The sequence below is a fragment of the Mandrillus leucophaeus genome, unplaced genomic scaffold (assembly GCF_000951045.1).
Source record: "Mandrillus leucophaeus isolate KB7577 unplaced genomic scaffold, Mleu.le_1.0 Scaffold367, whole genome shotgun sequence".
NCBI lineage: Eukaryota > Metazoa > Chordata > Mammalia > Primates > Cercopithecidae > Mandrillus > Mandrillus leucophaeus.
This window is the reverse complement of record NW_012103887.1, coordinates 841,974-865,941: the sequence shown is the minus strand read 5'-3', so window position 1 is coordinate 865,941 and position 23,968 is coordinate 841,974. Positions and strand designations below refer to the sequence as shown.

Here is a 23,968-nt window from a genome sequence, read left to right as displayed (position 1 = left end):
ATTGCTGAAGAATCAGAGTTGGTGATTGGCCAGGTGATGGCTAAACCCAGCTATTCTAACTTCCAGTGCATTGTTTTTATTTGTTGTGCTTGCCAATAGACTACTATATCATTTTGTAATACTGTTGGAACCATAAGCTAATTTCAATTTAGTGTTGTAGAAGGCCCAAAGCTGAGCATAGATTTAAATATAAATTTTGAATGCACAGTGTACTTGAAAAAAAAATTAACTTTATGCCCTTAGGGGAGATTCCCCAGCCATGAAATAGGAGCTCAGCTGTCTTTATATTTAGCAGTAAAGGCACTTCAGGGATGAGGCAGGACACTTTAGATAGGAAACCAAACTGCCTGCTGTGTATGTTTGAGAGTGAAAAATTTGGAGAAATCTTACTATTGACAGAGTCAATAGCATTTACTCATTAAACATCATGGCTCCTTTAATAGATATTTTTGCCGTAAACTCTTTTACCAATGATGTATTTATTGATTTTTTTTCTTGATGACAGTTTCTTCTTTTTTTAAAAAAATTTATTGTTTCTTCCCTTTTTAAAGTTTGGGTTTGCAATACAAGTCACTTTCTTGATATTTGTTTGTTTGTGTTTCTGTTTTGCTCATTGAAGTCTTGCAAGCCTACGTGCCTCCTGTCTCTTGCAAGGCCACCCTGGCCTCCTGGAGGAACCTGTGGGAGCTCATCTCCTCCCTGATTCAGGTAGCCTAGGAGCCCTGACGTCATTCATCTCCAACCAGATCTTTTCCTGTCACCAAAAGGAATCTTCTCTTGGATGTCTAATCAACACTTGACATTTAAGTTCACAATTGAGCTTTCTTTTGTTCTCCTTCCCCAGGTAAGCACCCACTGCCTCATTTCTGTATAACTATCAACACAATTGCTACTTTTTCATTTCTCCCGCCTTACAAACGTGGAGCTGGTTGATTTCTCTTACTAATTCCCAAAAGCATTGCATCTCCAAGTCTTAGGAATAATTAATTTCCCATGTCTTTGAGATTGAGTCTTTCTTTTTTTAAATAATAGCACCTACAGTAATTCAGACCTTCTCCATCTCACTCATGTCTTCTCTAACAGTCTCCTAGCTGGAATAGCAAATTTCATTTTATTCCGACAAAATCTCCACATTTGCCAAAGTGATTTTGCCAATGTGTTTAAACAGAGAGAATTAATATTTATTGAGAAGCTATTATGCACCAAGCATAAATTATCTCAATTAATCTTAAACACCATCCTATGAAGTAGGTATCTTTCCTTCCTTCCTTCCTTCCCTCCCTCCTTCCTTCCTTCCTTCTTCCTCCCTTCTTCTTCCTTCCTTTCTTCCTTCTTCCTCCCTTCCTTCTTCCTTCCTTCCTTCTTTCTTCCTCCCTTCCTTCTTCCTCCCTTCCTTCTTCCTCCCTTCCTTCTTCCTCCCTTCCTTCTTCCTCCCTTCCTTCTTCCTCCCTTCCTTCCTTCCTTCCTCCCTCCCTTCCTTCCTCCTTTCCTCCCTTGCTTTCTTTTCTTTTCTTTTGTTTTCTTTCCTTCCTTCCTTCCTTCTTTCCTTCCTTTCTTCTTTCCTTCTTTCTTTTTGAGACAGGGTCTTGCTCTGTCATCCAGGATGGAGTGCAGTGGCACAGTCACGGCTCACTGCAGCCTCAACATCCTGGGTTCCAGCAATCCTCACACCTCAGCCTCCCTAGTAGTTGGGGCTACAGGTACACACCAAATGCTCAGCTAATTTTTAAATTTTTTTTTTGTAGTGATAGGATGTCACTGTATTACCCAGGCTAGTCTTGAGATCCTGGGCTCAAGCAATCTTCCCGCCTCAGCCTCCCAAAGTGCTGGGATTACTGGTGCGAGCCACTGCGCCTGGCCAGGTATTATTTTCTTATTGTTTGTATTAATAACAAATTTGTATTGAGCACTTTGAATTAGTTAGTTTTGTCGTTATTGTCGTTGCTGTTTTGAGACAGGCTCTTGCTGTTGCCTAGGCTGGAGTGCAGTGGCGCAAACATGGCCCATTGCAGCCTCAACCTCCTGGGCTCATGTGATCCTCTGCCTCAGCCCCTTGAGTAGCTGGAACTAGCAGTCTTTTCGTGTTGTCTAGGCCGGTCTTGAACTGCTAGGCTCAAGCAGTCTTCCTGCCTCGGCCTCCCAAAGTGCTGGGATTACAGGTGTAAACCATGGAGCCCAGTCAGTTTAATTCTTATAATAACCATATGGGTAGGTAACTATTATCAACTCCACTTACAAATGAGGTTGAAGCTTAAAGGAATGAACAACCTGCCCCCTACCACATAGCTCACAAGTGAGAGAGCCAGGAGTTGTACCCACACAGTCTGACTCCAGGGCCCCGGCTCAAAGCCACCCTACGGCTATTAAAACCCCAGTATTATAAATAGGGAGTCTGAGTCTCAAAGATCATTTCCGTCCTTTACCTTCCCCCTGAAACTTATTGTGTCACTTTTTTCTTTCCTCATAGCAGATAACCTTTTTTCTCAATTTCTACCTAACCTATCCCTTAAATGTTGGTATTCTTCAAGATTCTCTTCTTGGCCCTCTCGTCAGTTAACTCTAAATCACTGGCTCTTGACCTTTTTGGTCATGATCTCCTTTGGAGGATCTGATAAAATTTTGAAATTTTTCTCCAGAAAAAGGCACACACACACACATAAGTGCCATTCTGCTTCGGGGGCTCCAGGTCTCCTGGGACACCTAGGAACTCATGTTCTCACACATAAAAATAAGCTCTAGATGGATTAAAGCTCTAAAGGTAAAACAGAAAACAAAACAATAAGAACAAATTCTTTTGTCTCATGCACTCTTGGGCTGAAGAAGGCTTTTCTAAGTGTGTTATCAAATCCGGACACCAGAAAGAAAAAGGCAGACAGATTTGAGTTGACACCAATTTGTAAATTCCCTAATGTGTTTTTCCCAGCACCAAAACTCAAAGAGAACGATGTTTGCAAAGTAGAAAACCCCTGTGTAATGTGAACCATCCTCTCACCTCCAGTGACAATCACATTTGCTTTAACACAGTAGCAAAAAGTGTTCGCTCCTCTTGGCATGGAAAACTCTCGGACGGGCCTGGAAAACACAAATTAGATGTAAAACGTATATATTTTTCTTTTTTTCTTTTCTTTTCTTTTTTTTTTTCTGAGACAGAGTCTCACTCTATCACCCAGGCTGGAGTGCAGTGGCGTGATCTCGGCTCACTGCAAGCTCCGCCTCCTGGGTTCACGCCATTCCCCTGCCTCAGCCTCCTGAATAGCTGGGACTACAGGCACCGCCACCACGCCCGGCTAATTTTTTGTATTTTTAGTAGAGACGGAGTTTCACCATGTTAGCCAGGATGGTCTTGATCTCCTGACCTCATGATCCGCCCCTCTCGGCCTCCCAAAGTGCTGGGATTACAGGCGTGAACCACTGCACGCAGCCTATATTTTTCTTTATCAAGTTAATTATGTGTTATACATTGATTATGTTTAATAGGCTCATTTCTAAGTTGGTTGTAAATCCATTTGCCCACAGGCAATATTATAAGTAATGATTAAGTCGTGATTAACAGTAAGAATGTACTTATTCCATTAATTGGTGATATTTGCGTAGTACTTTGTATTGTTCCTGTTTAAAAGAAAATCCAGCCCTCCATGCTGGGTTTGTGGTTTTGCTTGTGGTGAGGATGGGTCAACCTATATAAGGTCTTAATCCAGAAAGGATATTGGGTGGCTAAGTGAGTCTGTTGGGTAGCACATAATGCCAGGAACCCTTTTGGACACTTCTGCCTTGCTCACCAGCCACATCCAATCTGCTGTCAAGTCTTGTTAATTTTCCTCTGCAATATACCTGAAATCTGACCACTTCTTCCCACTCCTACTGCAACATGTTGGTTCAACTCTCCATCCTCTCTCACCAGAACTACTGCAATAAACTGGTAATTTCTTTGCTTCTACTATTTTTATTTATTTATTTATTTATTTATTTATTTATTTATTTATTTTGAGACAAGGTCTCGTTTTGTCACCCAGGCTGGAGTGTAGTGGCACAATCTTGGCTCACTGTAACCTCTGTCTCCCAGGCTCAAGCAATTTTCCTGCCTCAGCCTCCTGAGTAGCTGGGATCACAGGCGTGTGCCACCACACCCGGGTAATCTTTGTATTTTTAGTAGAGATAGTGTTTAACCATGTTGGACAGGCTGGTCTCAAACTCCTGACCTCAGGTGATCCACCTGCTTCGACCTCCCAAAGTGCTAGGATTACAGGCATGAGCCACCGCGCCCAGCCTGCTTCCACTATTGCCCGTTCTTCTTTCCTCATTCCCAACCCAAATCTCATTGTCATGTTGCAGACAGAGTGACCCTTGTAAAATATAAATTAGATCACATCACTTCTCTCCAGTGGCTCCCTGGTGCTCTAAGAAGACTTCGTTTCTTTTACTTGGCTGGCCTGGCCCTGAGTGATCCCTATCACCCTTCCAGGCTCACCCCATGCCCTCCTCTTCCCCCTGTGCTGGATTCTAATCCAGCTATACTGGTCTCTCTTATCAGCCTCCCTTCTGGACATACTGAGCTCTTTCTCTCCTCAAGAGCTTTTGCACAGGCCAAAGATGTTCATCTCCCAGACTCCAGCCTCACTAACAACCATCCTCCTTTGGGCGTCAGCTTAAATGTAACTTTCTTAGGCCTCTCCTGGACATCACTGCCACCCACCTCTACCAATGAAACTCTGTCTTTTGTCTTATTCTCCCTTAAAGCATGTAGCATCTACCGTATAATATTCATATGTATGTTTGGGGTGTTAGTATCTGTGAGTGGTATTGTGCCATGGTTAAAAAAGCTCAAGTTTGAGTGACAATGTGTGGGCTTCCATCCTGGCTCCATCACCGTGCTTCAGTTTCCTCACTTAGTGGATGGGACAATGGACAATAATAATACCGACCTCAGAGACTAGCAACAGCTGAAAGCTGTTACTTCCATTGATCAGATAGTGTAACAAGAGGAAACAGGGTTATTGGAATAGAGGGGCCACCCAGAAGGACCCTAGACAAGATGCCTAGACAAGGAGGTCTGGGAGGAGGCACTTGCAGATCTGAGACACACAAGCAGGGAAGGTGCAGAGAAGAAGAAACCTGGCTTTCTTGCTGTATATGCATGTGTTTTTCTTTTTTTTTAAAAAAATACAAAGGGTAGCATATACCATTCTGTTCATTGCTTTTTCACTGAATAATGTATGTTGAAGAGCTGTCTAAATCATATTTTTAAAATGTTCTCTTTTTTTTTATTGCCACCAGATACTCCTTTGTATCACTAAATTAGCACTTATTTAATGTCTGAGGGGAACCCGCCTGTCTCAAATTTCTTGTGATTACAAATAATATTGTAATAAACAGTCACTTGTGAAAGGGCCATTTTTGTATATATATATGTATAAGATGAATTTCTAGAAATAGTATTGCAAGTCAAAATGTATGTGTATTTATAATATTGAAAGATACTGCAGTTCCTTTTTAATTCCCTTTACCCATTGGACTATACTTTTAAAAATGTATCTCTTTACAAAAACTGGGTCTCACAAAGCCTAATTTTCCTTCTTTTTTAAGCAGAGACAGAGTCTTACTCTGTTGCCCAGGCTGGAGTGCAATGGCATGATCATAGCTCACTGCAGCCTCAAATTCTTGGGTTCAAGCGATCCTCCTGCCTCAGACGCCCAAGTAGCTGGAACCATAGGTATGAGCCACTGCACCTGGCCAAAGCCTAGCTTTAATGTAGTTTATATTTTGGAGTCATGTTTGAGATATCGAACCTAAGGGGTAATAACCAGAAATATCTTGCATTGCAATTATCACCCCAGACCTCAGGCAAGAATGAATTCTTGCCACAGCTGCCCAACTATTGAACTTTCATATTTCTCAATATGAAACAAATGGATGCAAATTAAACAAAAGCCCGTAGAGTGTTCAGAGCACAGTCACAAAATCAATGAGACAGCATGGAAATAAAGTCTGAATTGCAAACTTCAGGAGGATGCAGATTTATAATTTAGCTGAAACATATCTTATTAGTTTAAGGTCAGAAAAAGATGTAAAAAAAAGAGTTTGCTCAACTAAATTTGAGCATCACAAACGAGAGATCCATACTCAGCAGTTCAGGCATTTATCTGAGTCTCTACTGGATACCATGGGTCATATGTAGCTTTTCCAATTAAATTACTTTATTCTTCCTTAAGCCTAAAGTAAGTAGTTATCCTTAGACCTGTATATACAACTTCATCAACATCTTAACTTTACCTAGGTCAGAATGCTCAAGATCTTAGCGTAGTCGTTCCAAAATCTGGTTGTGCATCAGAATCACTTTGGATATTAAAAAAGAAATTCCTAGACTGGGTGCAGTGGCTCACGTCTGTCATCCAAATACTTTGGGAGGCCGAGGTAGGAGGATTGCTTGAACCCAGAAATTCCAGACGAGCCTGGGCAAATAGTGAAACCCCATTCTTACAAAAAAAAAAAAAAAATCATGGACCTCAGCCCTAACTTGATAAATCAGACTCTCCAAGGGTGAAGTCATAAATGTCTTTTAAAATTTTTCTTAAAGGCTGGGTGCAGTGGCTCATGCCTGTAATTCCAGCACTTTGGGAGGCCAAGATGGGTGCATCATGTGAAGTCAGGAGTTCGAGACCAGTCTGGCCAACATGGTGAAACCCTGTCTCTACTAAGAATACAAAAATTAGCCAGGCGTGGTGGTGCACACCTGTAATCGCAGCTAATCAGAAGGCTGAGACAGGATATACTGGACCCTTGAAGGGGAGGTTCCAGTGAGCCAAAACTGTGCCACTGTACTCTGGCCTGGGGAAGTCTGTCTCAAAAAAATAAAAAATTCTTACAATTGTTTTTCATGCACAGCACTGACATTTACTTGCAAATTATGTACATATATTACTGAATTAAAATTGTATAACATCATGAAACAGACAACAATAAAATAATGAGATAATAATTTAAATGAAAGAAAACTTCTAGAGTTTTCTACCCCCATTGTGATGGATCATCTTGCATACCCCCTGGAGTATATTCGCCCTGCTTTGCAGACCTCACAGGACATGGGCTGGCTCCTGACACAGTTTGAAGAAAGAACGAGCACTCTTTGGCTCTTCTTATGGGAGCCCCAGTAAAAGGAAGAGGTGGGATGGGCAGACTTCTGTAGGACTCTGCCATAAAGTGGGTGGAGCAGGACAGGGCCGACTGGTAAAGTCGACTTAGAATGTACTGTGGACGTGAGGTCAGGAGACCTAGATTCTGGCTGTGTTCTGTTGCTAAATATATGACTTTAGAAAAGTCACTTAATCTTGCTGAGCTACAGTGTTCCCACTTATGAAACCAAGGATTGACTATGACCTAAATAGTTTCTTCCATTCTTAAAATCTTAGATTTTGTCCTTCCCCTATAGCTTCAGCTGGGGCAGGGGTCAAGCAGGGCAACTGCACAGGCTTTGTGGATGGCATTCCAGAGCTGTAGGGGGCACAGCCTGCACAGCCAATCGCAGTGGTCCCTGGTTGGGGTAGACGTACATGAATAAGGATTCTCATAATTCATCATACTTTCTGAGCAGCAATGCACCTAGATGTGGAGGAAGAAGCAAAATCAGAACAGGCTGGTGGGTGGTGAGAGATCTTGATTTGGGGATTCTTTGCAGGTTGCTGGCTATAAAATTTTATATTGGGAAGGCTTAGGCTTGTAAGATATTTGAAAAGTTCTGCTGTGTCTAAGATTGCAAAAAAATTAGTTTCTCATATCAAAGAATGTCTAGGGCTCGTTAGGGAGTTAAGAAGAGAGGACAGTTGACTCCAAGTGCACTCCAAAAGGGAAATACTCAAGGTAGGAAAGTTGCCAGGGGCAGTGAGGCCTATGAAGGAAGTAGAGTTTAGGGCCTACTCAGTGGGTCCTCAGTCAGTGAGTCAACGACATTTATGAGTGCCAGCTGTACGCCCAACACTGCCCTAGGGGATAGATACATCAGTGAACTACAAGAACAGAAGTGAGAGTGTCCATTGGTTGAGGGTCACAAACTCAAAGTCTGCAGCGGCCAGGCAGGTAAACTAGCTGGGAGAAGGGGTTGGGTGTGACACCACAGGGAGAAGGAGGGCTGTGGTGAACTGAGACTGCATGCCCGTGAAAAGGGGGAGCCCAGGCCCAGAGCCAGCAAACGTGCACAACAGGAAAGGCAGGTTCACCACAAGCAAAGATGAGAGAAATAAGTGATCCCCCAAACACATTTTGTAGCCGCATTTAGCTAACAGGCTACCAGTTTACAGGAATAGCTCTCATATTTTTTGAAATACACACTACAATTAAAAATCAATTAATGAAATAAAATTTGTTAAAATGTCTTCATGGGTGAGAATAATCACCTGAAAAAAATGTGACTTTTTAAATTTTAATAAAAAATAATGCAAAATAACCAAATTCACTGCTAGGTAGAAAGCTTTACTAAATGGAAGAACAGATAGTATTATCTTTATGTGAAAGAATACTTCCAAAATATTTAAAGCAGTTTTTTGAACTAATTTAAATCTACTTTGTAAGTAGTTATTCTTCTATCAAATGCAAAGTTCGTAAAAGGAGTCTCAATTTAGTAACATAAATCAGAAGTCAGTATTTACACTTTTGAAAATGCTTAAATGTCCCAGAGGAGAAGTAGTTAAGTTCCAACTGATGACTCATTTACAGGTTTGCCAGTGACATACTTTGTCACCACAGCTGGTTGGCTGAATGGACTGAGCTGGATGTAGTACAAACTACGAAGGGCCTTATTTTCCTCCACCCTGTCTTATCATGTCACCTCACCCCAGCAGCAGATCTTCTGGGGCCAATGCCCATTAGGATGGCTCCAGCGAAGCTACCTTCTGTGGCCCAAAGGGAATTCACAGGATGCCGGCAGTATCAGTGTAAATGCAGCCATGCCACTCTGTGGCGGGTTCCTCCAGCCAGGGTCAACCTGATCCTTAGGCACAGCTGGCACAAGGCCTGGAGCCCAAAGTACTTTTAGAGGCCCGTGGAAATACTCTGATTGTACTTTAAAGTCAGAAGGCAAAAATAAAAGCTTAGGGTCATAGGATATTTTTTTTTTTTCACATCCCAAAATTAGAATTTTTAGGGCCCATGAAACATACTAAATTTTTCCTAAGACAGAAGAAAAATGTTGAAGACATAAAAGTATATGAAAAATCATGTGTAAGATTGATAGTATTATGATGGGAGGGACCTATAAAGGCAAAAATGCCCAGGGCCAGGAAAGTCAGAATGTGGCCTGGCCTGCAGCCTTCAGAATTCTCCATGAGGGCCGGGCATGGTGGCTCACACCTGTAATCTCAGCACTTCGGGAAGCCAAGGTAGAGGATCATTTGAAGTCAAGAGTCTGAGATCAGTCTGGGCAACGTAACAAGACCCCATCTCTACCAAAATTAAGAAAAATTAGCCAGGCATGGTGGCACACATCTGTATGCCTAGCCACTCAGGAGGCTGAGGCAGGAGGATTGCTTGATTCCAGGAACTCGAAGGTGCAATGAGCTATAATCATGCCCCTGCCCTCCAGTCCAGGTGACGGGGTAACATTAAGACCTTGTCTGTTTTTGTTTGTTTGTTTGTTTATTTTGAGATGGAGTCTCACTCTGTCACCAAGGCTCTGCCTCCCGGGTTCACACCATTCTCCTGCCTCAGCCTCCCGAGTAGCTGGGACTACAGTCCTGCCACCATGCCCGGCTAATTTTTTGTATTTTTAGTAGAGACAGGGTTTCACCGTGTTAGCCAGGATGGTCTCGATCTCCTGACCTCGTGATCCGCCCGTCTCGGCCTCCCAAAGTGCTGGGATTACAGGCATGAGCCACCGCACCAGGCCAAGACCTTGTCTCTAAAAAGAAAAAAAAATAAATTCTCCATGAGGAAGCGAGTAGTGGTCATCACGTACATGTGTCACATGTCAAGCTTGCCCAAGGTGAGCCTGTGAGTTCTGAGCCTCAGCAACTAGCTACTGGGGAGCTAGATACGTTTCCCCACTTCAGGCTCTTCTGGAGTAGGTCTTCCTGGATCTACCAGCACTTGCTTTGTAGCAGCAGAAGCTGTCACCCCAACCTCCACTCCCATTTTGGGGAAGGCAGACAAAATGCCCCTGCATTCCCCCACTGGCCCACAACTTTGTACCTTAATCCCTCTTTTCAATTATTTTAGAATTGCTGGTTGTATCATATTCATATTTGCTGGCAAGGGATGATGGTGTAAAGGTCATGGATCTAGAACAATCCACTCCAATAATTCTCGAGGATGGTCTACTATACCTCTCTTTAGAATGGCTGGAATTCTAAGACAGCAGGAGAAGAGCCATTTAATACCCTATTAACTGATTATGAACAAATCTAACAACCTTTTTACTTGAATTTCTCAGCATATGGAATTGTGTTCATACTTCCCATTTTAAAAACTTCAGTTTCTTAAGGATATTTGCCCTTTAGATGTAATTACTCTATTTTCCTATAAAAAATAATTATAGGAGCCCACATAATTAAATGAATTACAAATAAGTGAACTGGGCCTTTAAATAAAACTTCTTTCAAGCAGAAAGGCTCATATAATTGATGTCAATTTGGAAAATGAAAGATGGCCTGCTTTCCAGTATTTCATATTCATATTCAGCTGCATATTCTTTGAAAGATGGCTTTTTCATTCTGTTACTAGAAGTATCTTATTCTAACCAGTGTGCATAAAAAAATCAAACGTTTCGTGAGAAATCTATCATGATATTAACAAGCATTTCGATCGCACTTTAAGAGTGAAGAGCGTTTTCTCATATACTTTCCAGTGCATTGAGATATCAGTTTGGTGTTTGGACTTGAGCCCAGGTCCACCACACCATACTCCCTTCTCAGGATGGCAGGGGTGGCGTTGGGAAGGAAGGAGACTGTCCTCTTGGCCAGGGCACCTTAGTAAGCCCCACCTGTAAACACTATCCATAGCAGAGTGGCACCAGACTCACAGTTTCATGTACAATGTGGGCCCATGATGTTCATTCATAACAAAATAAAATGTAGATACCATGTGATATGGTTAGGCTTTGTGTCCCAACCCAAATCTCATCTTGAATTGTAATCCCCAAGTACTGAGCAAGGAACCTAGTGGGAGGTGATTGGATCATAAGGGCAGTTTCTCCCAGGCTGTTCTTGTGTGAGTGAGTGAGTTCTCATGAGATCTGATGATTTTATAAGTGTTTGGCAACTTCCTCTTTTGCTCACTTTTCTCTCTCCTGCCGTCATGTGAAGGTCCTAGCTTCCCCTTCACCTTCTACCATGATTGTAAGTTTCCTGAAGCCTCCCCAGCCATGTGGAACTGTGAGTCAATTAAACCTCTTTCCTTTAGAAATTACCCAGTCTCAGATAGTATCTTTATAGCAGTGTGAAAATGGATTAATACACAATGGTTCTTTGAATATAGAAGGCTCCCAATAAATATTTGTTTGAATATCCTTAAGGGACAAATACCTAATTGACAGTAACCACTTCCCAGAGTCACACAGAACAGAAATGTATTGATTCTGGGAAGTTCATCCTGAATTTTTCCCTGATCCCCCTGAAATGATAGCATTTTTAAAGAGAAACATTTTCTGACAGTTTCTTCAAGACAGGAAAAAAAAAAAAAAGCTTTTGATAAGAGTCCCCTATCAAAAGACCCTGGCTGAATTACCACATGCTCATCTCAGACTTTTCTCCTGTTGTTCCATGAATTAATGAGCAGGATGCAGGGAGAGAAACAGAGTAATCAGGTAGAAGGTAAAGGGGTGACTCTTTTCAGGGGCCGTGAGTTACACGATTGCGGTTGTTTACTGAATGGAAGGCAGTGCTGCGGACAGGAAGCATCCCAGGGGAACTGTGTGATTGCTGAAGAAGCAGGGCTGCTGAGTAAGCAGAGTCCCTCAATATTTTCTCCTGGTGACGGTGAGGTAGTTGGTGGGGAATGAAGGCAGGAAACAAGGAATAAGGCATTTCTCTCTTCCCCTTTATAAGAGGTAAGAAATTTCAGAATGCCTCAGGTAAGGCATTTTTTAAAAATGGCCCTAGCTCTGTATTATTGCCTCTTATTGATCCATAGTGTGCCCATTCTCAAGGGGCTAGGGAGGGTGCAATAGAAAATTCTAGATCAGACATTGGCAAACTTTTTCCATGAAGAATAAGATAACAAATATTGTAGATTTTGCCATAAAGTCTCTGTTGTCACATCTACTCAACTCTGCCACTGTAGAATGAAAACAATCATAGATAACACAAAGAAGTATGGCCGTGTTTCCCTTACAACTCTATTCATGAGCAATGAAATTTAAATTTCATATCAATTTTATGGGTCATAAGATATCATTTTTAAAAATTTTTGTTTCAGTCATTGAAAAATGTAAAAACCATTCTTAGTTTGAGGATGTTATAAAAACAAGTGACTCATTGGATCTGGCCTTGGGCTACAGTTTGCTAACCCCTGCTTTAGATGCAGTAACAGGAAGCTTAAACCAGTGCACAAACCAATCTATGATAGCTTCATCTATTCTCCTTTGTATTCAAGTTCTTTTTTTTCTCCTTTAAATCTTTTCAGTATCTTTCTTAGGGGAACAAGAAAAGGAACCAATATTTATTGAGTACTTTGTGTCAGGCATTAAACAAGGCACTTTACGTGAATTAAGTAATTTTTATAAGACTATCATGTAGGTATATTCATTACCATTTAAAGATGGGGAAATTGAGGTAAGAACTAATGGTAAAGTGTTCAATGGTCACAGAGTTAGTGAATGCTGGGACAAAAACCACTTCTGTGTATCTCCACAGCAACGTTACCAAGGGGCACTATACTCTTTCTAATATGATACGTTACCTCTGAGTTGGTAACTAATAAAAAGTAATGCTGAGTAGTTAGTTGCTTATCTCTTGGAAACTGGCAAGCTATCAAAGGGTTTGAAGATTCAGCTTATGTCTTGCAACAGGCAACATGCTTTGCATGGCATAATTAATTGCAGATGTTTATTTTCCTGCTAGTACAGAACTCCATTTGTGAAATTATCATACAAAATTACAAACAGAATGGTAATCACTTCTGAAATGGAAATTTTTTTGAGAGGACTTTTTTCCTGCCTTTTTGGGAGCTGTTGGCTCCCATTTTAACAGCTGGCCAATTATGTATTGTATAAATGCAGCTGTATCTGGTTCAACTTAAGATTCATTATAGGAAATTACAGAAATAGGAATATGTTGAGTCTAGAGATGGAGGAGACCCAACTCTCAGTCTGTTGAGATGACTCTCCAATGTCAGTGGCTGTTCAGGAAAACATGATTACACTATCTCACTTGAGAAGCCTCTTCGTGGCCCAAGTGAGAAAGTAGTTGAAAAGCTCATCTAGCGTTTGACTGAACAGATCAATGACCACTATTTGCTGAGGTTGTCATTACTACTCAACTGATTTCTTGACTTCTTCTCAGAGGAATACATTACCAATCAAATTCCAGGAACCCCAGCACTGGGCTCAAAGACAAACTCCTGTCTATTGCAAAGTAGATATTGTTCAGAGCAAAGATCAGATTGCACTGGTTAATCAGAAAAGTAAAACTTTCTAGATAATCTACGTGTTCACAACTACTAACTACCAAACCTGTGGAACACGATGGAGAGTAGGAATTTAATGCCCCTACAATACCATTACATAACTTACAAATATCTACAAATATACATTTTGAAAAAACATATAAAAAACAAAAAAGTTGCTTTAAACCCCAAGAATGGCTGAGGGTGTGTGTGTGTGCGTGCGCGTGTGTGTGTGTGTATGAATGGAGTGGAGTGAATTAAGAGAAGGAGATAGTGAAAACGTGTCTAACTCAACTTTGCTCTTGAGGTTACTCCCCGCAAAAGGTATTATATTTGATTAGAATCATGCTAGTTGAAGGTCATATTTTTCTTGACAAAAAGAAGACGATGTCCAGTCTTTAGATAAAAATCGATTACTCCTCATTTAAAGCCTAACACAAACTTCACAACCTGATTGACAGATCCTAATGCTTGAACAAAGGGAATGTTGGCATCATCATAATTGGTTCCCAGAGGAAGATATGAGTGCCTTTCCTTTTCTGTGGTGTTGGGGTATTTATTATTTTCATGAATTTTGACAGCACATGGAAATCGAAGTCTTCTTTAAAAGTCCATTCTTCAGGAAAGCTTAAATGACTGTAAGCAAATAATAATACTTTCAAGTTGTACTGCATTTTATAATTTCCAAAGCACCTTCACCCATCTCAGCTTATTTGACCATCAGAAAAATCCTGTGAGATAAGAAAGTTAGTGCTATTTCCATTCATAAAGGAGGTTATTGAGGTTCAGATAATTTCAGTAACATGCGCAAGACCATATGGCCAACAAATAAGTTGGCAAAGGTTACATTAGAATTCTTTTGCTCCCTTGAAGCAAGTGAGCAAAGTGCTGCCTTGCTCACTTATATTCCATTATAGTAAATAGTGCCATGTAAACAGCCCTCCCAGCCAGAAGCCTGACAGTCACCTGTTCTCAAACCTTCTTCCTCTAAATATTTGTATGATTTTACCTTCACCACATTCAGATCTCTGCTCAAATGTTGTCTCTTCAGAGCAGTCTCTCCTGACCATCCTGTCAAATATACTGCCTCCCCTTACCATCTATCCTCTCCCTTCAATTTGTACTATTTATTTAATTGTTTATTATCTGTCTCTCCACTAGAAGAGGAGCCCCATGAGAGCTGTTAGTCTCTTTTGCATACCACTATATTATATCACTACCTGGAACAGTTGGTTTTTGGTCTAAAATAGGTATGCCATAAATATGTTAAGGATAAAAAAAAGAAACAGATTCTTCTCTCTCCTTTATTCTTCTCATCCAGTAGGCCACCAATTCTTGTAAGTGATGCAAGAATATCTGTTCTCTCTCTGTCCCTACTTCCCCTGGTTAAGCCCAAACGCTCATCATTTCTCTTCTAAAGTAGTATTGTCGTATCTTCCTCAATTGGTCTCCCTACTTTGAGCTTGCCCTTCCCCAATCCATTCTCCACTCTGCTGTTAGGGTGATCTGTCAAAAACATATTTTTTTCACTCTCTTGTTTAAAGCATTAGATGGCTTCCAATAGCTTTCAGGTTAAAATCCCAACTCTTTAGCATGGTATGCAGGTCTTTTCATGTTTGGATTATTTAGCCTCATCTTTTCCAATTCTTCTCTCACTCAATTCTCCAATTATATTGGATCATTTGCAATTTTCAGAACTCACCATCTTCTCTTTCTCTTCCTTATCTTTGTGAACACCACTTCTGTATTGTGTCTGTTTATCCACTCTGCTACCTCTCAGTTGTTTTGCCTGACTAATTTTTACCAATTCTTCAAAACTCGGCATTTGTGACATCTTCAGGAAGCCTGAAGAGTCAATTAAACCTCTTTCCTTTATAAATTACCCAGTCTTGGGTATGTCTTTATAGCAGCAGGAAAATGGACTAATACAGCATGAAAAGGTATTTAACCTATCTTGGAAGAAAGGTGCTGGGGAATGGCCAGGAAAATTCCTTGGAGTAGGTACCATCTGATCCTTAAAGATTCCTGGAGGTTGGAGGACAGAAAGAAGAGGAAGAATGGGGAGAGTATTTCAGGCTCAAAACATGTACAAAGTTCCAGCATGGGGGTTTCAAGGGAGCTAAGTACAAGGCCAGGAAGCTAAGTACAAGGCAGTGAAGGGCACTGAAGGGGATGAGGTAAGGGGTATGTGGGGGGCTAGATCATGGAAGTGCTGTGGGGAGGGGACAGAGAACTGTGAAAAGTATTCAGAGGTTTGGATGTCATCTTCAGGAGAATACCCGGGAAGATTAATGAACAATAGTTTTGACAAGGATAATATTGAGGCAAGAGGGCAGTTGGAGATAAGGGCCAGGAGAGTGAAAGGAATAGAGATAAAGAAGATAGGACAGATTCCATGAGTGGTTATGAGGCAATATAGACATATTTGGTGATTACTGGTTTGTGGGGATCAAGGAAGGGAAAAGAATCATGTGAGGTGACAGGTATATATTTTAGAGTGGGGGGAGTTAAGCTCAGATATGGTCATATGAATCTGAGGGACTATGAGATACCATCCAAGTGTAGATGTTGAGCAAGAATAAGTCCCAAATTCAAGATACCTTGGGTTTCATCAGTACACAAGTATCAGTGTATTGAAGAATACAGCTATCGCCCAAGAAGAGGATAGAATGTAAGAAGAAAAGTTGGCTAAGGACCAGATGCTAGAGAATGCCACCACTAAGAGAAGGCATGAAAGGAAGAATCACAAGAAAGAGGAACCAACAGTAAGATACTGGGAGAAAACTCTGGCTTCCCAGAAACCAGGAGAATAGTTTCAGAGTGGGTGAGATCAGTAATGCTGAATGTCCTGAGGCTTTCTGATTCCACAGAGTAGATAGGGAAGAAGCTACATTAGAGAGGATTATGGAGGGAATGACTAACATCAAGGAACTAGAGGCAGTGAATGCAGAGTACTCTTCTGGGAAATTAAAATAAGAAGGAAAGAAAAGATGTAGGATGATTGTTAGGAGGAAAATGTAGGTCAAAGGAAGGGTTACTCATATCGATAGAGACTTGAGTATTATAGTTTGAAAATAAGAGTTTAAGCTGGGCATGATGGCTCCTGCCTGTAGTCCCAACTAGCCTGTTGGATGCTGGAGGAGTGAGCTATGATTGCACCACTGCACTCCAGTCTGGGTGACACAGTGAGACCCTGTCTCTAAAAATAGAGAAAGAAAGTAAGGAGACAGTGGAAGAACTGAGACAGCAAGGTCCTGGAGAAGATGGAAGGAGTTGAGCATAAGGTCACCAATGGAAGGTTTGATACTTTAACCTCTGAAACAAAAAGAAAAGAAGGTATGACCAGAGATAATTTTGAAAGGTATGATGTGTTAAAGAATTCCCCTTGAGGCTCCAGGTTTTGTCATCATATAGGAGGACAGGACATCAGTGAAGAGTGAAAAAGGGGCAGAAGTCTGGAATAGTCACTGGAGAAAATGAGACAGGAAGTAGAGCAAAGGCACGTAAAGGGATTAGGAGTCTAGGCTAAGGGCTCTGCTAACAGAAGTGTTGGGGTTCTGCAGTCAGATGCAGTGATCAGATAGGGACATAAGGCCAAGAAAATGCTGGTGAGATATTATCTCAGATGATCAACCTGGGGTCCAGCTCAATAGGAAGGGAAGCAAGTAGAGGAGAGGGCTGACAAAATTTGAGATAATGAAGAGATCAAGGTGTCAGAGGCATTTGAACCACAACAACTCCATCTTGAATAGGGGCTGGGTAAAATAAGGCTGAGACCTGCTGGGCTGCATTTACAGGAGGTTAGGCATTCTTAGTCACAGGATGGGATAGGAGGTCAGCATAAGATACAGGTCCCAAAGACCTTGCTCATAAAACAGGTTGCAGTAAAGAAGCCAGCCAAAACCCACCAAAACCAAGATGGCAATGAGAGTGACCTCTGGTCATCCTCACTGCTCATTATACACAGATTATAATGCAGTAGCAGGCTAAGAGACACTCCTACCAGCGCCATGAGAGTTTGCAAACACCAGGACAACGTCAGGAAGTTACCCTATATGGTCTAAAAAAGGGAGACGCCCTCAGTTCCAGGAATTGCCCACCCCTCTCCCAGAAAACTCAGAAATAATCCACTCCTTGTTTAGCATATAATTAAGGAGTAACTATAAATGTATTCAGTCAAGCAGCCCATGTTGCTGCCTGGCCTATGGAGTAACCATTCTTTTATTCCTTTACTTTCTTAACAAACTTGCTTCCACTTTACTCTATGGACTCGCCCCAAATTCTTTCTTGCGTGAGGTCCAAGAACCTTTTCTTGGGGTCAGGATCAGGATCCCTTTCCAACAACAAAGATATCTGAGACTTCAGTGAGGTCATTGAGTAGCTATAGTGGCAGTTAGAGTGTTCAAGAGCTGATAAAAGAGGAGGTCAGAGAAAGGAACTTTCTCTGAAGAGAACTTTTTCTGAAAGAAAAAATTCCAGGTGCTATAAGTTAGGGTCTTATCAGTGCTATTCGGACTAATGCTTTCTTTTTTCTTTTTTCTTTTTTTTTTTTTTTTTGGATACAGGTCTCATTCCATCCTCTAGGCTGGAGTACAGTGGTGTGATCATCACTCACTGCAGCCTTGACCTCCCAGGCTAAAGTGATCCTCCTATCTCAGCCTCCCAAGTAGCTGGGACCACAGGCGCATGCCACCACACCTGGCTAATTTTTAAATTATTTGTAGTGACAGGATCTCCCTATGTTGCCCAGATTGGTCTTGAACTCCTGGGCTCGAGTGATTCTCCCACCTTGGCCTCCTGAAGTACTCCGATTACAGGCTGAGGCACTACGCCTGGTCTCAGACTAATGCCTTGATTTCTATTTTATAATCTTAGCACTGGCAATAGGCAATTAAATGCACCAGTGTAAAGATACTCTTTAAGAAAGTAGAAATAAGCCACCTCATCCCTCCAAATGTAGAGTTGGTATGTTTACTGTGGCTGCTGTAACATTTCTTGTTAATGAAATCACTGCCAAGTTTATTTTTACAGTCCTCTAAATAAGATTTCTTGTTCTTATCTTTAGGCTTGCTGAGGACTATCATTCATCACTCCGTTTTCTTAACTTCTACTATGCCTATAATTCTAAACCATTCAACTGGTCTTTGACATATCCTGCTTTGCACTGATAATTATCATCCCATGCAATGGTGTGCTGGTAAATGTGTAATATTCAGCTGCAGCCAGGGAAAGCGGGGTGGGTCCATTGATTTTTAGAGTTTGCTGTTTTCCATGCTATAGATATGGTAGCATGGCTGCTTCCAAATTACCAACGTGACGTCTTTAAACATGGAGTTAGGAAAAAACATAGAGTTGTGCACCATTGTACTGTGTAGTATTTTCTGAGGATATTAAAAAAAAACCCTCAAGAACATAGTGCTAAATCGTAATAAATAAAAAAGAAGTGATGTATTTTGAGTATTTACTGCCTTTGTTCTTTATATAATTGAATCACTAGCTTATATAATTCAATTTTGAATGATGACAGCAATCATTTGTTTGGTTGATTGTTTTTGGCTTAGGTTTGACATCCCAAGATGACAATGTTTTACAACAGGCTTTGCCTAATTCCTGAAATTTTAACAATCAATTCTCATAAGCTAATATGAACTGGCTCCAACATACCACTGACTTTATGTCTGTATTCTTTATCTTACCACTTAAATTTTAAGCATGTAGAGGCAGGGGTCATGGCTTAAATATATTTGTATTGTCCATAGTGCTCAGTCCATAGTGACTTACTAAATAGTTGTTGGATAACAGATATATTTCTGGACTAAAAGCGATATATGACCTGTATAAGTTTCTGGTTGCTACATTAGTTGCTGTAATCACCCTGGTAAATGTGCTGGAAATGTTCCAAGATTTGTGTATCTTGGAAATGAATATGTTTTCTCTGGATGTTGAAGTAGAATATGTCTTCTGTAGGACTACAAGGGCATATTAATCTGCATATGTTTTCACAGTGTTCCTTTATGGTTATGAATGTATCATGAATTGCCAGCATAGTATACAATCACATGGGATATAAACTTGCATCTATTTCTTAATTAAATGTTTCAGAAATGCACTCCTTTAAAATGCAAGAGTATAATCACTAGCAGTTAATTATATTACAGAAAAAATGAAACTGTGCAATTAATTATGCCATATAAATGATATTTGTGGAATCCAATCTGGTGTCAAGAAATGAAATTGTTTTTAATGTGCTGTGAAGGGTTTTTAATTTGTCTCTCAGTGCAATATGTTATACACCAAAATAAACATTTCGTCCTTTCTAAATGAGTGAAAAAAAAAGTATCTTTCATGAAGTCTACAACTTTCAAGAAAATCACATCTTAGAAAAAAAATCACATCTCAGAGATGTGATAGTCTGTTCTTCCATTAAATTTCTAATTCTGTTATTTCATTGCTTAAATTAAAAACCTCAGAATTTAAAGGAATTCTAGCTCTGTATATGCAGAGGCTATGTTTGTGTCTCTTTTTTGTGTGTGTGAATTTCATTTAAACAGTTCAAGAGCACCTAAAGGACATCATGCATTTTGTTAGGGGGACAGGCTACTCACCATTTTTCCTAGCACTACTTTTAGTTGTACTCTAAGTGTAAAGGTGGGGAAGGAAACCAGGTTCTGTGGCTAACAATCAATCTCATTTCGACTCACCCATTTTTTAGATTAAAAAGCTGAAATTTAGAAAAAATTATTAGGGTTTTGAAAATAAATTTTTAAGAATGGAACCAAATCACCAGAGAAGGGTTATATGTTTTAACCAATTGTTTTTTAGATAGGTTTATGCTCATTCTTAAAGCCAAATCTGAATAATATGACTGTTGTTGTTGCAACAAGTCAGATTCTTGTTTGTAGCTCAGCACATTTTTAAAATAGATTTTATTTTTCAGAACAGTTTTAGATTCACAGCAGAACTGAGGGGAAGGCACAGAGATTTCCTGTATACTTCCTGTCCCCACACATGCAGAGTCTCTCCCGAAATCAAAATCCCACACAACAGTGGTACATTGGTTATAATAGAGGACACATGATTATAAACCAAAGTCCATAGTTTACATGAGGGTTCACAATTGGTGTTGTACACTCCATAGGTTTTGAAAAATGTGTAATGACATTATCCCACATTACAGTATCATACAAAGTAGTTTCAGTGCCCTAAAAATCGCTATGCTCCCTCCCTCCCCTCAAAGCCCGGGAAACCACTGATCTTTTTACTGTCTCCACAGTTTTACATTTTCCAGAATGTCATATAGTTGGAATCATACGTATGTCACCTTTTCACCTTGGCTTCTTTAACTTAGGAATATGCATTTAAGGGTCTTCCATGTCTTTTTATGGCTTGAAGTCTCATTTCCTTTTAGCACTGACTAATATTCCATCATCTGGATTACCAGAGTCGGTTTATCCATTCAGCTACTGAAGATTTCTTTGTTGCCTCCAAGTTTTGGCAATGAAGAATAAAGCCGCTATGAACATCCACGTACAGATTTTTGTGTGAATATAAGTTTTCAACTTCTTTGGGTAAATACTGGATAGTATGACTGCTGGATCATGTGGTAAGGGTGTGTTTCATTTTCTTAAGAAACTGTCAAGCGGAATTCTAAAGTCGCTGCACCACTTTGCATTCCCATCAGCAATGAATGAGAGTCCCTTTTGCTCCACACCCCACCAGCATTTGGTACTGTTAGTGTTCTGGATTTTGACAACTCTAATATGTATGTACTGGTATCTTATTTTAATTTACATCTCCTTCATGACTTAAAGTGTTTAGCATCCTTTCTTATGCTTATTTTCCATCTGTGTATCTTAGTATTTATTCAGATCTTTTGTCTATTTTTCAATTGGGTGGTGGTTTGTTTGCTTATTATTAAGTTGAAATAATTTTTTGGATATTTTGGGTAACAGTCCTTTATTAGATATGTCTCCTGCAAATACTTTCTTCCAGTCTGTGTCTTGTCTTCTCATTCTCTTGGCAGTGTCTTTTGCAGAGCAGAAGGTTTCAATTTTAATGAAGTACAGCTTATCAATTATTTCTTTGTTCCAGAACCATTTGTTAAAAAGAATATCTTGCTCCATTGTATTGCTCCTTTGTCAAAGAGCAGTTGACTATATTTATGTGGGTCTATTTCTGCTTTATTGATCTATTTTTTCCATTGTTTTACAATACCGCACTATCTTTATTACTATAGCTTTATGTCTTGGCTTGTCAGTCCTGTGATTTTTTCTTCCTCTTCATTGTTGTGTTGAATACTCGAGACCTTTTGCTTTTCCATATAAATGTTAAAATGAACTTGTCAAGATTCACAAAATAACTTGCTGAATTTTGGGTGAGATAGCATTAAATCTATATATCAAGTTGGGAAAAACTGGTATCTTGACAATATTGAGTCTTCCTATTCATAAACATGGAATATCTCTTCATTTAATTCCTTGATTTCTTTAATTGGAGTTTTGTGGTTGTCCTCATATGGATCTTGCATACTTTGTTAGATTTATACTTAAGTATTTCATTCTCAAATGCTAATGTAGATGGCTTTGTGTTTCTGTTTTGTTTTCTTCTTCCTCTTTTTTTTTTTGAGACGGAGTCTTGCTTTGTTGCCTAGGCTGGAATGCAATGGTGCGATCTCGGCTCGTGGCAACTTCTGCGTCCTGGGTTCAAGCAATTCTCTCACCTCAGCCTTCCAAGTAGCTGGGATCACAGGCACCTGCCATCATGCCTGGCTAATTTTTGTATTTCTGTAGAGATAGGATTTCACCATGTTGGCCAGGCTGATCTTGAACTCCTGACCACAGGTGATCTACCCACGTTGGCCTTCCAAAGTGTGGGGATTACAGGCATGAGCCACTGTGCCTGGCCTATGTTTTTAATTTAAAATGACACTTGTTAATTATTAGGATATAGGAAGGTTATTGACTTTTATACAATAACCTTGTATTGCGCAAACATGCTATACCTGATCTTAGTGGGAAAACTGTTTGTCCAGTACTGTAGATAATGTTAATCGGAGGTTTTTTGTAGATGTTTTTACAAGTTGATGATGTTCCCTCTATTCCTACTTTGCTAAGTCTTTTTATAAAAGTGTCATTGGATTTTGTCAAATGCTGTGTCTGCGTCTATTGATATGATTATGTGATTTTACTTCTTTCGCTTGTTTATGCGATGAATTAGATTAATTGATTTTTGAATGTTGATCCAGCTTCGCATTCTTGGAATAAATCCCACTTGGCCATAGTTTTAGTCAGTTCATGCTGCTGTAACAAAGTATCATAGACTATGTGGCTTAAACAATAAACTTTTTTTTCTCAGTTCTGAAGACTTGAGACTAAGGTGCCAACGTGGTCAGGGTCTGTCAAGGGCCATCTTTTACATTGCAAATGACTGTTTCCTTGTGGCAGCCTCACATGGCAGAGAGAGAACTAGAGAAGTCTTTGGGGTCTCTTTTACAAAGGCATTAATTCTATTTCTGAAAGATCTACCTTCATGACCTAAATTGTCTCCCAAGGGCCTCACCTCTAATACCATAATTTTCGAGGGGTAGGAAATACAAATTTGAGGGGTTCACAAACATTTAGTTCATGTCAGACATGGTGCATAATTCTTTTTACACCCTATCGGATTTGATTTACTAACATTTCACTAATGATTTTTGCATTCATGTCAATGAGAGATATTGGTCTGTAGTTATTTCTTGTAATGACTTTGTCTGATTTTGGTATTGGGGTAATGTTGGACTCATAGTGTGAGTTAGGCTGAGCATGGTGGCTCATTCCTATAGTACCAGCTACTCAGAAGTCTGAGGTGGGAAGATCACTTGAAGTCAGGAGTTTGACACCAGCTTGGGCAACATAGCAAGACCCTATCTCTAAAATACTACTACTAATAATAGGCCAGGCATGGTGGCTCCCTCCTGTAATTCCATACCTTGGAGGCTGAGGTGAAAGGATCTCTTGAAGCCAGGAGTTTGAGACCAGCATGCATAACATGGTAAGATCTCATTTAGCTGAGCATGGTGACATGTGCCTACAATACTGGCTAGTTGGGAAACTAGAGTAGTTTATCAGCTATCAGTTTTTGTCTCTAGGATCACTTGAGCCTAGGAATTCAAGGCTGCAGAGAGCTATGATCACATGATCACGCTCCAGTGTGGGCAACAGAGTGAGGCCCTGTCTCTAAACAGTAATAATAATAACTAATAAAATAGAGTTAGAAAGTATTACCTCTGTTTCCATCCTCTGAAAAAGACTGTAAAACAAGTTTTAATTTCTTTTGAAGTTTCTTCCTTGACCCACATGTTACTTAGAAGTGTGTTGTTTAATCTTCACACCTATTGGGA

General features: G+C 40.2%; 1 protein-coding gene across 1 annotated transcript in view; it reads right to left on the bottom strand.

Moving 5' to 3' along the window:
* Positions 1–23,968, bottom strand: part of WDR64 (WD repeat domain 64) — a 162,867-nt gene that overhangs the window by 94,776 nt on the left and 44,123 nt on the right. Inside the window, exon 8 of the mRNA XM_011990033.1 lies at positions 2,993–3,072. Coding sequence (XP_011845423.1) covers positions 2,993–3,072 — 80 coding nt within the window. The remainder of the gene's footprint in view (positions 1–2,992; positions 3,073–23,968) is intronic.